The following is a 16,625-nucleotide window of genomic DNA, read 5'->3' on the forward strand; positions in this document are numbered from 1 at the left end:
TGAGTCCAAACATACCCGAAGGTGCATCCGAATCCCTCAAACCAAGGCTCTGATACCAACTTGTAACACCGTAAATTTTCAAACAAATTTTTTATTTTAAAATCATATAATTCTCATAATACATTTCACAAAAATCTCATTTATTTAATTTACAATCGCAACTCGGTAATTTTTTGATTAATAATCCAGGATCCTCAAAACACAACTCTTTCACTGGTGTGTACAATCAAGTCGGTGCCTTACCGCGATCTTGAGAAAAACCTAAAACACATATCACGAAGTTTAGTGAGTTCACCAAAATACCACACACAACTCATTAGCCACTCGAGGCTATAACACAATAAGACCTTTAGGTCAATGTGTCTCAGAGGGACCCTACGGTCCCATAACTCGGGTGGACCCTCGGGTCCTAACTCAGTATGCACAGAATAATACACAACATAAATCACATAGACATAATGCAGGATATCTCAGTACTCAATATAAACACATAAGACATCTCAGTCACACAAAGATACCACTCATGGTAAGTATAGTAAGAAGACTCACCTCGGATGATGAACAACCCCAAATAATGTTGTTGATATGCACCAGCCTCTAACTCTGAGCCAAACCGAAAATTAACCCAATTAGAAACTAAGTCCAACCTTTTACTCATTAGGTCTAAAGGTAGTCCACTAACCAGCCTACCCATAACCTAAAAGCCATTGGGCCCACCAAGGCCCAATAATAAATGGCCTCTCCCGAGGCCCAACTCTTAAATCTAAATGGCAAGCCCAACTCAAGGGCCCATGTAACGTCCCAAAATTCAAGACTAAAAATTTCTTTTAATAAAACGTTACTTTAAGCAAATTCATCATTTCAAAACATAAACAAAGTATTAGTTTCCAAAATACATGTTCGTTATCAGAGTAAACATTCACAGGCAGTCTAAACTATGGTGTGTGCCATGCGATCACCCCGAGCTCTTCCCTCCGCTACCGGAAGTACCTGAAACCAAAACTGAAAACCGTAAGCACGAAGCTTAGTGAGTTCCCCACCCTACCACATACCATGCATAACCACATACTGCACATACTGGGCCACGCCCGCTATCCCGGGCCTCGCCCCCTACCTCGGCCCTCGCCCGCTACAACGGCCCCACCGCTCCAGGCCCCGCCTGGCTTCGAGCCCCACTTGGATACAGATCTGTTTCACTTACGCCTCGCCTGTCATAGGGCCCCGCCCACTAATCATATAATAGCACATAAACATATCACATCACATCACATAAGCTAAACACATACTAACGAGTCTTATTCTAAGGCCTCGCCTATCTCTGGGCCCCGCCCTTGTCCTGCTTCTGATGAGTCATGGAACCCTGTCCATACTCCTACTGATAGTGAGGTACGGGCCCAGCCCACTCTCACTCCTTCCCTAACTTGGGCCTCGCCCCTGATCTGCTGCTACTGAGATGTGGAACACCATCCACACTTTTCTAATGGTGAGATACGGGACCTCGCCCACACTCACCTCCCTACCAGGCATATACAGGTATCACACAGACAACAAGTATAAACTATCACATAAACCATTCCTTGGTCACCCGCCCTCTATCATTGGACCTCGTCCCGTATATCATACTAGCATACTGTGCCTAGGGTTAACCCCCGGGTCTTCTACTCATAACTACATGGGCCGGCATTGTGGCCGTAGACCCATTCATACAAAGGGAAACTCACCTGCACTGGCTGAACTGGCTGATGAACCCACTAGCTGCTGCCCGGCAACACTCTGAACTCCTGCTCCACTCGCTCCCCGAGCTACCAATATCAATGCAACACTGAGTCTAACTGACCCCCGAAAGACTACCAAGTCAACTTTGGTCAAAGTCAAAGTCCTGGTCAAAGTCAACCTTCCAGGTCAACCCTACTCATCGACTCACCCTACTGACTCGCCGAGTTCATAAGTTCAGAGTCCTTCCACTCGCGACTCTACTCGCCGAGTCAGTCCATGACTCGCCGAGTCTACCGATTTCCGAGTCCTGACCTATCCAACTCTCCGAGTCTCCATTCGACTCACTGATTCGAGTCTCAACTCGAAGGGTTTGGGGGTTCCGCGACCTGACTCGCTGAGTCCAAGAACAGACTCGCCGAGTACAAGGCAATCTTCATCCAACTCACCGAGTTCATGCCTAACTTCATCCGACTCGACGAGCTGTTCATCCCACTCGTCGAGTTCCTCCTCATCTTCAAGCTACTCGCCAAGTCCACTCAAAGGACTCGCCGAGTCCATGCGGTCCTTCATACATGCAGAGGACTCTTGAGTCATGCAGGGACTCAAATCTGTAGATCTACCCTTCCGAAGCCTATTCCTCATGTAAAGTTGCAAACTTTACGTGTAGAGAAGGAGATCTAAGCAAAATACACCATAAACTAGGGTTTAAGGCATGGAGGCTTCATAATCAACTCAAGGGCTGCTACTTTATGCTTCTCAAGACCATAATATGCTTAGATCTGAAGTAGCAACTTCAGATCTGGCTTTTAACTCAAAATAATAAGATTATGGCTAAAAAGCCCCAACAACAACACATAGATCTAGGTGCAAAAAGGGTCCAGGAACTAGTTTATTACCTCCAAATGCTCAGAATGAACTCACAACCCCAGATCTAGAGTCCCTTCTTTCTCCTCCAAGCTCCCTCTTCCTTCTCCAAGCTTTAATGCACCTTCCAAGGCAACAAATGGCTCAAATAGAGGATATAGCGGCTAGGGTTTAATGTTCTGGGTGAAAGAGGCAGTAAAGGAACCCTAGGGGAGAGAATGAGGCGCTTAAATAGGCTCCAAGTCCCGAATTTAGGGTTTTCCTTGCACAGATCAGACTCGCCGAGTCCACTTGGCCGACTCGCCGAGTTGGTCACTTACACCTCGACCCGGATCCCGCTCGGACTCGCTGAGTCCCTCCTTGGACTCGCCAAGTCGACCCCTAAACTTAGGGTTTTCTTTCCTTTCTTAGCCTTCAAAACTTTGGGTGTTACAAATCTCCCCCACTTAAACTAAACTTCGTCCTCGAAGTTTGCCATGGCCCACCGCCTGCGATCTGCCTCCAATACCCCACCAATTATTTCAACACCAGCTGCCTACCTTCGCTGGTCTTCCACCCGGTCATTCTGACTAGCATCACTCCTTACGGATAATCATTTCGGGTCAACTATGACCCTGATCATTCTGGAAACATAACTTACTCAGTCGACAACCTTCTGGTACTCTCCGAGTACTGCAACTGAACCCATAGGGATTCACCCCTTCTTTCCTCACGCGATTCCCTTGCCTTCCCAAGGCGATGCCCCAAAACAACTATCTCCCCTGCCACTGTGAAGATCCTATCTTCACCAATCCATTATACCCGCTAAATCCAGTACGGGTCAATACCGTTAGTAACCACTGACACTCCTCTCTGCCAAAACTTAGTGTCGAGCACCCCTCGATTCAACTAACTGAATTCCACCATACACTGCTTTCCCGTAGTACTACTGACTGAAAATTCTGCTATTCCTTGTCTGCCTTTCGGGTGAACTGAGACCACCCTGGTCCCTACCAACCTATCAATGTCTGGATTACCGGCTCCCACCGGTAGCTAGTCCCAACAACACCACTAGTCGCTCCCAGCGACTTCCGAGGAAACTTCGACCACCTATAACTGCTCAATCTATTAAGCCACTCAGGCACTACAATCCTGGGATCCCCGATCCCCTAACTTGACACTAAGGTCCCTACCAGGTCCCACCTGCGCTGCTAAAACTCATGGGCCTCGCCCACGGGTCCCACCCGCCTCTACCCTTCTAGTCCCACTAGTCTAATCACTCTCGCTCGGGCCTCGCCCATGGGTCTCACCTAACCATACTACTGAGCAACCCTGCTCTCAGGTCTCATCTACACTGCTAATCTCATACGGGCGTCGCCCACGGGTCTCACCCAACTGTATCCTGGAGCGGCCTCTCCCAAGGTCTCACCTCTCTAGGGCTATACAGGCAACTCCATATCATTCTCATCCACTACCCATTCTTGATCCCTATCTGATCACTAGGAGATAAGGGCCTCGCCCCAACTCCGCTAACGAAGCTACTAAGGAATGCTACGGCTTACCCATAGTCTTACATCACCATCCATTGCTGACTGCTAGTGAATGCCATGGCTGCCCCGTAGTCTTACAACACTTCCACCACTGACTGCTAATACGAAGGAACCCACGTGCCATTAGCTCTCAAGATCCTCATTCCGACTCCCTCGAGTCCTACGGGCGATCCACAACCTGAATTCCCAACCACGTACTAACCATTACCATCACACGCACTAGCTGATGGGGAGTTTCTCAAACTCCCAACCCTGAAATCCTCAATCCATCAAATGCTGAACTACTTCTTTTTCCTTCTCGGAGATTGGACACTCTCCCTGGATCTGCGTGCTCCTACCTTTGCACACTCGGAGGATTCTCCCCCACATCGATCCTGCTTACCCCTTGTTACTCAATACTCAAAAGAACTCCCAATCCGTGCTACCATTCCATAATCAATCAGCTGAGGAACCCAAGCTTACCATAGCTAGGGATCTAACCAATCCATCTCTAACACTATACAACTCTGATCTAGCGAGACATACCAAGTCCCTCTTAAGCATGTTACAGTTATTGCATCCTATGTAACCTTCTCCAATAGGGCACATCCCCTCACTACCATTCGGATATCCAAGGTATGCAGATAGCATATAACTCGATCACAATCAACAGCTCAAAAAAAATACTCATACTGATAATGATGCAGAACCATAACAATATAATCATGCACAAATAAAAGAACTGAAAACGGAAATCGCATACCTGCAACGTCCGGTGCTGATCGCGCCTCTAAGGTAGTCATCTGAAGAGCTCTGCCTCCTACCGCAGGCGTCTCTACACAACCCTGACGGCCGTCTGTGATCTTCAAAGTTGCAGGGGCAGGTGCCATCACCCGTCCTGCTGAAAACAAACAGGGGCACTGGGCCTTCTTGTGTCCCCGCTGATTGCAGTGAAAACATAACAAGTCTGATCCTTGCATGGTGGTAATAGTACAGTCCCTGCTGAAATGACCAGTCCGACCGCACTTGAAACAGCCAGACTCACCACCGCTACCACTCCTTCACGCGCCCCCGTGCGCCCTGCCACACTTCCCGCACCGACTGCGGTCCTGATAATCCCTCGATCTCGAATCCGATCCGTAAGGCCTTTTGCCCGAACCTGCGGCTACCCGAACCTCATCCGGCTTCCTCTTCCGGATCTGCTCCAAATCAATTTCCCTCTCTCTAGCCCGAGAAATCATATGTTCCAGCGTCTTACAGCTGGACCTGCTCACAAACTCCCTGATGTCATCCCTCAACATCTCATGGTATCGGGCATTCTTCATCTCCTCATCCGCGACATACTGCGGTACAAGAAGAACCCTCTCCCTGAACTTGGCGGTGATCTCCGCCACAGTCTCAGTGGTCTGCGTCAAATCCTGAAACTCCCGTGCCAACTGCTGCACCTCAATAATCGGTGAAAACTCCGCCCTGAACCTGGCCGAGAAATCGCTCCAAGTCATCGCGTCCAACGCGGCATCATCCCCCAAAGCATGACCAATCTCCTCCCACCAATCCCTTGCTATGTCCTTCAGAAGACAGCAAGCGAGTCTGACCTTGTCCCCCTCATGACATCGGCTCGTACGGAATGTGTTGGCAACATCAGCCAACCATCTACTGGTAGCGATGGGGTCCCTAGCCGAATGATAATCTGGTGCCCCGCAAGCCCTGAACTCTCGAAATGTCAAGGTACGCGCTCCCATCAATGTCATCATCTCAGTACGGAAGGCTCCCAACCTCTCATCCAAAATCTCCAATATACCCTCCTTGATCGTGCCAAAGATCACAGGAGTCTGATTCAAAATACTGCGCGTAACCTCGGCGGATATCAACTCCTTCATTCGCTCCTCGAGCTGCTCGGCCCCTGAACCCGAGCATGATCCCTCTCCGGCGCCTGATCCGCCCGCTGGTCTCTCTCGCAATGTCACCATACTGAAAATATAATACATCCACTATCAGAAAACTCATCACTGCTGCGAGACCAAACACACTCCCTACTAGGTTCCCGGTCTTGTCTTGGCCTTTCCCGAATCGAGTACGGATCCTCTGCTTTTAGTAGTACGGGCCCATACTACCTTCCACATCTATCCATACTTTCCTCAGGAATTGCTTTGACTCCACCAGGTCCCTTATCCACTACTACTGCTCCCAACCTTATCCACTCTAGCATGATGTTCTATCAACTGATAATCATAACATAAACTTGTATGGGTATTTTGGGGTACTTACTTGAGCTCGGTTGATTGCATGCACCACACCCTTTTTCTCTTTTCAAAGTTCTTTCCTTTCTGAATTATTTTTGCTTTTCTAAAACTGTTTTCTTTAGCAAAACTCTCTTTTATAAAACTGTCTTTTCATTTTGAAAACTTCTATACCAATCCCTCAGTTTGAGTTCAGACACGCTCGAGAGCATGTCCGAATCCCTCAAACCAAGGCTCTGATACCAACTTGTAACGTCCCAAAATTCAAGACTAAAAATTTCTTTTAATAAAACGTTACTTTAAGCAAATTCATCATTTCAAAACATAAACAGAGTATTAGTTTCCAAAATACATGTTCGTTATCAGAGTAAACATTCCCAGGCTATCTAAACTATGGTGTGTGCCATGCGATCACCCCGAGCTCTTCCCTCCGCTACCGGAAGTACCTGAAACCAAAACTGAAAACCATAAGCACGAAGCTTAGTGAGTTCCCCACCCTACCACATACCATGCATAACCACATACTGCACATACTGGGCCACGCCCGCTATCCTGGGCCTCACCCCTACCTCGGGCCTCGCCCGCTACAACAGCCCCGCCGCTCTAGGCCCCACCTGGCTTCGAGCCCCGCTCGGGTGCAGATCTGTTTCACTTAGGCCTCGCCTGTCACAGTGCCCCGCCCACTAATCATATAATAGCACATAAACATATCACATCACATCACATAAGCTAAACACATACTAACGGGTCTTGTCCTAAGGCCTCGCCTATCTCTGGGCCCCGCCCTTGTCCTGCTTCTGATGAGTCATGGAACCCCGTCCATACTCGTAATGATAGTGAGGTACGGGCCCAGCCCACTCTCACTCCATCCCTAACTTGGGCCTCGCCCCTGATCTGCTGCTACTGAGATGTGGAGCACCATCCACACTTTGTTAATGGTGAGATACGGGACCTCGCCCACACTCACCTCCCTACCAGGCACATATAGGTATCACACAGACAACAAGTATCAACTATAACATAAACCATTCCTTGGGCACCCTCCCTCTATCATTGGACCTCGTCCAATATATCATACTAGCATACTGTGCCTAGGGCTAACCCCCAGGTCTTCTACTCATAACTACATGGGTCGGCATTGTGGCTGTAGACCCATTCATACAAAGGGAAACTCACCTGCATTGACTGAACTGGCTGATGAACCCACTAGCTGCTACCCGACAACACTCTGAACTCCTGCTCCACTCGCTCCCCGAGCTACCAATATCAATGCAACATTGTGTCTAACTGGCCCCCGAAAGACTACCAAGTCAACTCTGGTCAAAGTCAAAGTCTTGGTCAAAGTCAACCTTCCAGGTCAACCCTACTCGTCGAGTCACCCTACTGACTCGCCGAGTTCATAAGTTCAGAGTCCTTCCACTCGCGACTCTACTCGCCGAGTCAGTCCATGACTCGCCGAGTCTACCGATTTCCGAGTCCTGACCTGTCCAACTCTCTGAGTCTCCATTCGACTCACTGATTCGAGTCTCAACTCGAAGGGTTTGGGGGTTCCGGGACCTGACTCGCCGAGTCTAAGAACAGACTCGCCGAGTACAAGGCTATCTTCATCCAACTCGCCGAATTGTTCTTCCAACTCGCCGAGTTCATGCCCAACTTCATCCGACTCGACGAGCTGTTCATCCCACTCGTCGAGTTCCTCCTCATCTTCAAGATACTCGTCGAGTCCACTCAAAGGGCTCGTCGAGCCCATGCGGTCCTTCATACATGTAGAGGACTTTTGAGTCATGCAGGGACTCAAATCTATAGATCTACCCTTCCCAACCCTATTCCTCACGTAAAGTTGCAAACTTTACGTGTAGAGAAGGAGATCTAAGCAAAATACACCATAAACTAGAGTTTAAGGCAAGGAGGCTCCATAATCAACTCAAGGGCTGCTACTTTATGCTTCTCAAGACCATAATATGCTTAGATCTGAAGTAGCAACTTCAGATCTGGCTTCTAACTCAAAATAATAACATTATAGCTAAAAAGTTCCAACAACCACACATAGATCTAGGTGAAAAAAGGGTCCAGGAACTAGTTTATTACCTCCAAATGCTCAGAATGAACTCACAACCCCAGATCTATAGTCCCTTCTTGCTCCTCCAAGCTCCCTCTTCCTTCTCCAAGCTTTAATGCACCTTCCAAGGCAACAAATGGCTCAAATTGAGGATATGGCGGCTAGGGTTTAATGTTTTGGGTGAAAGAGGCAGTAAAGGAACCCTAGGGGAGAGAATGAGGTGCTTAAATAGGCTCCAAGTCCCGAATTCAGGGTTTTCCTTGCACAAACCAGACTCGCCGAGTCCACTTGGCCGACTCGCCGAGTTGGTCACTTACACCTTGACCCGGATCCCGCTCGGACTCGCCGAGTCCCTCCTTGTACTCGCCGAGTTGACCCCTAAACTTAGGGTTTTCTTTCCTTTCTTAGCCTTCAAAACTTTGGGTGTTACAGCCCAAAGCACACACACACACACACACACACACATATATATATATATATATATATATATATATATATATATATATATATATATATATAATCCTCTAGTCCATATCTCTATTGCAACAAGCTGAAACTCCAGGCCCAACACTCAAGGCCCAAAAATGAGACTTAGCCCAAAAGTCCATAGTGAGGTTACACGGGGCATACCACCCTTGGTATGCTCAGCGTACTCATGAATCCAAATTGGCCATCAGGGACACTGGGGCAGTACGCGGGGGGTACTAGAATTACCCTCAACGTACTCCCCAGATTCACTCTTTCTACTCATTTGGTTATAATCAGTTAAGACCTTGACTAAAATCATAGATCTGGATTCCCTAATAGCCTTTATTCCATAAAGTCAGTGACTTTAAGCCTTTGCATGGCTGATATGGTCACAAAAACCCAAAACACTTGCTCTTTTATCTCAAAAAGCTCATAACTCATGTATGGCTTGATTCCAACGTCCAAGATTGGATTTTTATGACATTACACCACTAAATATACTCAAAGGGGTTGATCATAGTCTCTGGATCTCGATATCTCATAAAGTCTGCATCTTTTGGGATAAAAACCCTAAAATACTCTATTATGATGCACAAAACAAAAGAGTGAGTAAGCTTGGAGCTTTATACCTCATGATGAAGCTCCCAACTCAGATATGCTCAAATCCAAGGCCTGTACTTTCACTCCTTCTTCTTTGAAGCACCTTCTTTACTCTAAGAACACACAAAATCACTTAAGGCTCTCCAATGGACACACACAAGATCAAGAACTGGGATTTAGGGTTTGAGAAGGTTTATTGCCTGAGGATGGTGGCCAGGAATGAGGCCATCTCATTCTTTATATAGGGACACACCAAAAATTAGGGTTTTCACTATGTGCCTAGTACACCCAGTGTACCCTCTGGTACGCCCAGCGTACTAGGTGGCTTATCTTATAAGTCACGCACACGAGTACGCTAAGCGTATACACATGTACGCCTAGCATACTCAACTGCTACCTTTCTCAAATAAGCGATTATTCCTGCCAAAACTTCAAACTTCCATTGCTTCCTCGATATAACTCCGATTCCAATGTACCTCATATCCACGAAAAATTGACGAGATGCCCTACGCTTCTAGCAACTTGTCACAACCCTGAGACTCCCTCATGCCCGTGTTGCAGCCCGTGGACCCTAATCACAGACGAACCAAAAAAAGGATGTTACACTGTATGATTAGCATATACGAGTGTTGCTGGGTTGGTGGAAGCTTCATGGATGAGTTGCGTGGAGTCAGCCAGCCAGTTTCGAGATGATTAGCCTTTCCTCTAAGGTGTGAAGATTGAGTGTATGATTATTCTAGTGTGTATTATTAGGGTTTTTGTGATGATCCTATGAAATAAATACGGGTAGGTGTGGAAGGTAGTATGGGCCCGTAGTACTGGAAGCACAAGACCCGTATGCGTAACAGGGAAATCACAACCCCTAGGGCTTTGTTGGGAATTGGTTCCCTTGATATGGTTCGTGTGTTATTTGATATCCCCCTGGTTTATTTTCAGTATGGTGACGACGAGGCGAATGGAGACTGGGTCCAGATCGGGATCAGGAGCTGGCAGTCAAGGTGGGTCAGCTGCATTGGATGACAGGATTATGGAGATTCTCCGTAAGGAGGTTGTGTCTATTGTCCAGGATCAGATATCGTCTTGAGTTAGTAATAGTATGCAAAAATAAGCAAAAGGGGTGAAAAATCTTTAAAGATAAGCTATAGGATAGTACAAAAGGGGTGATATATCCCAAAAAGAAAAGTCAATAATAGTAGAATTTCATCAAAAACTTAAAAGATAAAACTATTCTAAGTATAAAACTATAAAAACCTGTGAAGTCACCAACATTAAGTTGACATTTTGAAAACACATATATTCTTAGGGTAATTAGTAACAACAATAGTAGTATGGTGAAGGAGGTCATCTAGGGATTGATGGAAGTACTTTTTGTTCTTTTATTGTTTAGTATATGTTAGGAGACCAAAGTGTTCTTGATTTTCAAATAATATAAACTATTATATCTATAATAAATAAAAGTAATGGTTATGTTATATCTTATGTGTATTGTTCAATGTATTCAATAACTGTGTACCAACATCACAATGTCGCACAACCCCACGATTCCACCATCGACCGGGGTTGTGAAATCCTTCAACCATGTCAGTGTATAAATCATCTCCTAATGACTTCTCAAATCGTGCCCGATTTCTTCTTCAGGGCTCTATTTCTTTCTCTATTTCATGTTAATGAGAGGATTCCTTTTGCTCAACTATTTTTGTAGCACTTATCTCAGCCTTAGCTAGATATGGAAACCTATTCTCAAAGAACGATACATTTCTTGACTCCATTATTGTGCCTTTGTGAATTTCTGGTATCTTCAAGTCATGCACAAGAAACAATTAAGCACTATTGTTTTGTGCGTATCCAATAAATATGCAATCAACAGTCTTTGGTCTTATCTTAACCACCTTGGGTGTAGGTACCATGAAATTTGAAAGACACCCCACACTCGAAGGTATTTTTAGGAGGGCTTTATACCCGACCATAACACATATGGTGTTTTATCTGACTTCTTTTGTGGTACCTTATTTAAAAGGTAGTTAGCCGACAATACAATCCCCCCTACATTGAGGGTGGCAATCCAGAACTTAACAACATGACATTCATCATTTCCTTTAAGGTATGATTTTCCTTTCTGCCATGTCATTTTGTTATGTTGAATAAGGTGCAGTAAGCTCATGTATTATACCATGATTTGCATAAAATTCCTCAAATGGTGATACATATTCACCACCACGATCACTTCTTAGTACTTTAGTTTTTTTGTTGAGTTGATTCTCAACTTCACTTTTGTATACTTTAAGCTTCTCTATGGCCTCATCTTTACTTTTAAGTAAATAGACATAGCATAATTTAGTGTAATCATCAATAAAAGGGATAAGGTACTAATTTCCACTCTTAGATGGAATCGACTTCATGCTACACACATCTGTGTGAATTAATGCAAGTGGTTCATTTGTCCTATGATATGACTTGAAAGATTATTGTGTTAATTTTGATTCAACAAAAGTGTTGCATCTATATTTTAAGTCAATATGAAAATGTGGTATGTGATCGAGTTTAATTAAACGTTGAAGATTATCAAAATTAACATGTCCTAATCTATCATGCCAAATATTTGAAGACTAAAGCAAGTAAGTAGGAAAATTATTCATTTCATTGTCATCTTCATTTGGCTTAAGAGCCATTACACATAAATTAAACATAACCCTTACCCACATACACATCATTTTTTGTTAACACAAAATTATCTGATTTAAACACCAAGCGAAAACCATGCTTATTCAACAACCAAACTGACACAAGATTGTTACGAATTTTAGGTACATACAACATTTCATTCAACGTTAGCTCTCTTCCCGATGTCGTGTTCCTTCCCAATACCTTGGATATCAGAAGTTGCCGAGTTTCCCATGAAAAACTTGTCACCATTATCGACAACCTTGAAGTTTTTGAACCATTCTTTATATCAAGCAAACATGACAGGTAGCTCCCGTATCACTCCACCATTCCCTTGGACTGGACTCCACAAGGTTAACTTTAGAAATAACCACTACAAGATCAATGGCAGACACCTCTTTGGTTATCTTCTCCATAATGTTTGCCTCTTTTGCCTTCTTTGGAAGCTTGTAATCAGCAGACCAATGACTAAGTTGGTTATAATTGTGGAAGTTTCCTTAATACTTTTTCTTAAAAGTTCCACCTTTGGCTCTCAAGTTTCCACCTTTGCCTTTCTGTTGGAATTTCCCCTTTCCAAACTTGTTCTTCCCACAACTTTAACCATGCTCCACCACAATAGCTTTTTCAAAGGTAGGGTTATAGGTATTCTTTTGATTTACCTTATTGTCCTCTTTACTTCGAAGGCGAACAATAAGGTCCTCAATTGTCATTTCCTTTCTCGTATGTTTCAAGTAATTATTAAAATCAACCCAACTAGGGGGTAGCTTCTTAATCATGGAAGCAACAGAAAAGGCTCATTAAACCCCATACCCTCGACATGTATGTCATATAGGAGGACTTGTAGTTTTTGGACTTGGGACATTACATTTTCCCATCTACGTACCATTTTATAGTCTAGAAATTGGGCAACCACAACATTCTTGGTCCCAACATCTTTTGTTTTTGTTTTTTTTTTTGTCTAATGAGTCACATAGTTCTTTAGTCATTTTTGTTACACAATAGACATTATACAATGAATCAATAAGACCATTAAGAACATAGTTCCTACATAAGAATTTAAGAGTGTGTCCAAGATTTAATAACACTCAAAACTTACACATTTGCTTCACCTTTTGGCATTTTCAGAGACTCTTCAATTAAGTATCTAGCAAGATTCAATGTTGCGAGATAGAAAAGCATGCTTTGCTGCCACCTTTTCAAGTGCAACTTAGAAAACTTTTCTGGTTTCTTCGCATGATTAACTAGCATAGCTATCACTGGAACTCCTTAAACATTAGGAGTACCATTAGGCTTTGGTTGTTGGGAGCTTTAACTAGTCATACTAAACATATAAACGAACCGTTTTAGTTAAACCAAAGTAAAACGATTAAAGATCAGTACACAATCACAACAAGTAAAATTGTTAAACTCTTATCTTTTCCAGAAAATAGATTTTAAAAATTTGTTAAACACTTGATTTTGAAATCTATTTTAGAAAAGAATTTCTGAAAACATTAGCAAAACAAGAACGTTATTACTGGAAATTAGAATAAAACATAAATCAGAAGTTGTTTTAGAAAATTGTTTCTGCAAACGGAGTCACGACCCGGTAATGTTAGTGTGATGTTATTTCCCGTAGATGATAGATGATGTTATCATATACGATTGGGTCGTTTAAGTCCAGATGAGAATAAAATGCAGAGTAAAAGAAGAGTAAAGATGCAAGATGAGACAAGAGTATGGGACAAGATGAAATAAATGAAGTGAGAAGATAATGAAAGAGGTAAAGACAGAAAAGAAGATAAAGTATGAGGTGAGATGAGATAAATGGGATATGAGAAGACACGAGTAAAAAGAAGAAGATATAGATAACATAAGATGAGAATATAAGAGATAGATGAGATGAGAAAAAATGAAAACAAATTAGAGTTTGAGGAAAAAAGAATATAAAGATAGTGTATGGAAATATAAAAAGATTAAAAGAAAGATTATGATAAATGAAAACTCATAGAATATAATATAGAATATAATGTTCTGATGTTGTAGATATTTTCATGTTTTGTATGTTCATGTCATGACCAATGTAGGTGTGAAGGTGGGAGCACAAGAACTTACTCTAGAAGAATAAGTTTATTTCTTTGTATTTTTCATTGTTGCTCATTTTATAGTTAGCATTTATTGTAAACCCAAAATTAATCTAGAAATGCAAATTATTTTGAGTTAATAGAATTCCGTAAGTATGTAGAAACTCTGATAATTGTCAAGAATATTTAGATGGAAAATTTTGTGTAGTTATAGTGTTTTTCTCAATGTACATTGTTATAAAATTTGTTTTTCATATTACTTAATAATCAGCATTAATCTGAATATATCATTGTGATAAAAGAGTATAATGTAAAATAAAACAACCTTTAACATCAAAAAAAAAAATATAAGTTGAAATAAAACAACCTAAACATCCAAAAATACATAAAATAATTACAAATCATACGGAAGAGTAATTAATTTGAGGCAAATCCACCGATCTATCATGCAAAGATTCTCTTTCTATGTCTTTCGTTTTCATCACTTTATACTCGCCATAAAAGTAAGATGTAAATCCCCAAAGAGATAGAACAAGTGCGATACCCTTTTCCGCTTGGAAATGCTCTTTGTAGAAAACCACCGCCAATACCTCGGTCACCGGAAGTAGTACAGCGATTATGATTCCTGATAGCAACGATGATGCACAAAATACCACTCCGATAGCCCCCAAGAAGAAACTTTGCCAGAAAATTGCGTTTATACACAACACTGCATAATATTTCGTTTCACCAAGTTCATATTCCTTCGCCTCTCTTGGAATCGCCTAAAAGAAGAGAAAGTATATATACTCAATAACTTAAAGTAATATGAACGTAATTCAAATAGACAAGCCTTCAAACCAACACAAGTACGTTCTTTTATCCTAAACTCGAAGTGAAATGACGGAAAACTTCATCACTTTTTCAACAATATATAAGACCAAATCAATTTCTTTTATGGGAAAGATGATTTGTTTATTACGATTAAGATTAAAATACAAGAATTTAGAATGATATGTTTGCATGCAAAGGACTTGGTACCTTGAAATCGTTGTCAATGATCATCCCTGTTGTGCAAACGATTGTAGCAAATAGACAAATGACCATTTGAATCTCCAACACCAGTGTATATGTTATCGCCTGCTTTGCCTTGTTATATGTCATCTCCACCATCGGCAACACCAGTCCATACAACGCCGCCGCCGCTACAGTCATAAAGAACCCTTTTAAATACTCCGCCCTCGACTCTCCATTTGGGAGATCGCTGCTGGTATGCAACGCTAGCACCGCCGCTCCAATGGTGAGAAGCATCACCGCATTGATAGAATACGGCGTGAATTTCTGTTTCACTAACAGAAATGCGAAGAACGCGGTGAAGCCGAGCTGGGAGGCGATGATGAGGGAAGTTGTGGAGACAGGGAGGCGGGAAACGCCGCAGGCGTAGAGGAAGTCGTCGAGGCCGGTAAGAGCACCGATGACTGCCGCTGCGAAGAACAGCCGAGGACGCATGAACACGACGGTTGTTGACGTGGGTGAAGTTGAACAACGCCGGCAAAAGTAAAGAACGAGAAGGACGATTAAGATGAACGGCCAACCACCGGTTTCCAGGAAGGCGGAGAGCCAGACACGGTTGCCGCCGTGGAGGAAATAGAGACGCATGCTCAATGGGCCACCGCAGTTTCCGAGGGACAAGAGGATGCAGTTGAGAATCAGCAGTGCCTTCTTCGCCGACGGGCTCACTTTTGTTGCGACGATGGGTGATGCAAGTTCTTCCCGACCTTCCATGATTAATTAGAAGATATTGTTAACTATGGTGTAAATATGTGTATGGTTTTTGATAGGGTTTAGAAATTGCAGTTTTGCAGGTATCTTGGAGCACTAAGATCTTGAAATTATCAATATTTGTCCGTAATAAAAGGTCGCCACTAATTTTATGCTTCTTAAGTTTCGGAGACGAGTCTAAATAAAACCATCAACAAAAGTATAATTGAATCACAAGTTTATAATTTATAAAGTTCTAATATATTCGCAGACATTTTGTAGACTTGTGCAAAATTAAAAAGTGAGATCTTATAAAAATTTTATAAAATATTATTAACTAAATTTACTATCACTAAATTTAAAACTAACTGCTAAGTGCTAACAAACATGTTGTAAATTTACTGTACGTCACAACATTATGTATTTACTCATTGTATTTACTCATTAGATGTTTTAGTTTTAAGATTATACATGTTTACTAAAAGATCTTCTTTATCATCATTATTATCAATGTGTTCATCTACATATTACTTGAGTTCAACTTCTTCTTTCTTTATGTTCTTCCACAATAGTATGAATTTTTTAGATAGGTTTTTCTACAGTTTAATAAACTTTATCCATGTTTACTAGTGAACACGCAATGCAACTTCTTCTCTACCTTCTTCCACAATTGATTTTCCACTACGATGGTATTTCAACATGTGTT

At 42.8% G+C, this 16,625-nt stretch overlaps 1 protein-coding gene across 1 annotated transcript; it reads right to left on the reverse strand.

The window, feature by feature from the left end:
* Positions 1 to 14,477: 14,477 nt before the first annotated feature.
* On the reverse strand, positions 14,478 to 16,103 carry LOC145059161 (purine permease 3-like). Its single transcript, XM_079007025.1, has 2 exons — positions 15,200 to 16,103; positions 14,478 to 14,943 (listed from the first exon to the last, which is right to left on the reverse strand). Exons 1-2 carry the CDS (start codon positions 15,941 to 15,943, stop codon positions 14,581 to 14,583), a joined length of 1,107 nt encoding a protein of 368 aa, XP_078863151.1. The 5' UTR covers positions 15,944 to 16,103; the 3' UTR covers positions 14,478 to 14,580.
* Between the last annotated feature and the right edge of the window lie 522 nt (positions 16,104 to 16,625).

The sequence above is a fragment of the Lactuca serriola genome, chromosome 6 (assembly GCF_051521515.1).
Source record: "Lactuca serriola cultivar US96UC23 chromosome 6, Lser_US96UC23_V15, whole genome shotgun sequence".
Classification (NCBI taxonomy): domain Eukaryota; kingdom Viridiplantae; phylum Streptophyta; class Magnoliopsida; order Asterales; family Asteraceae; genus Lactuca; species Lactuca serriola.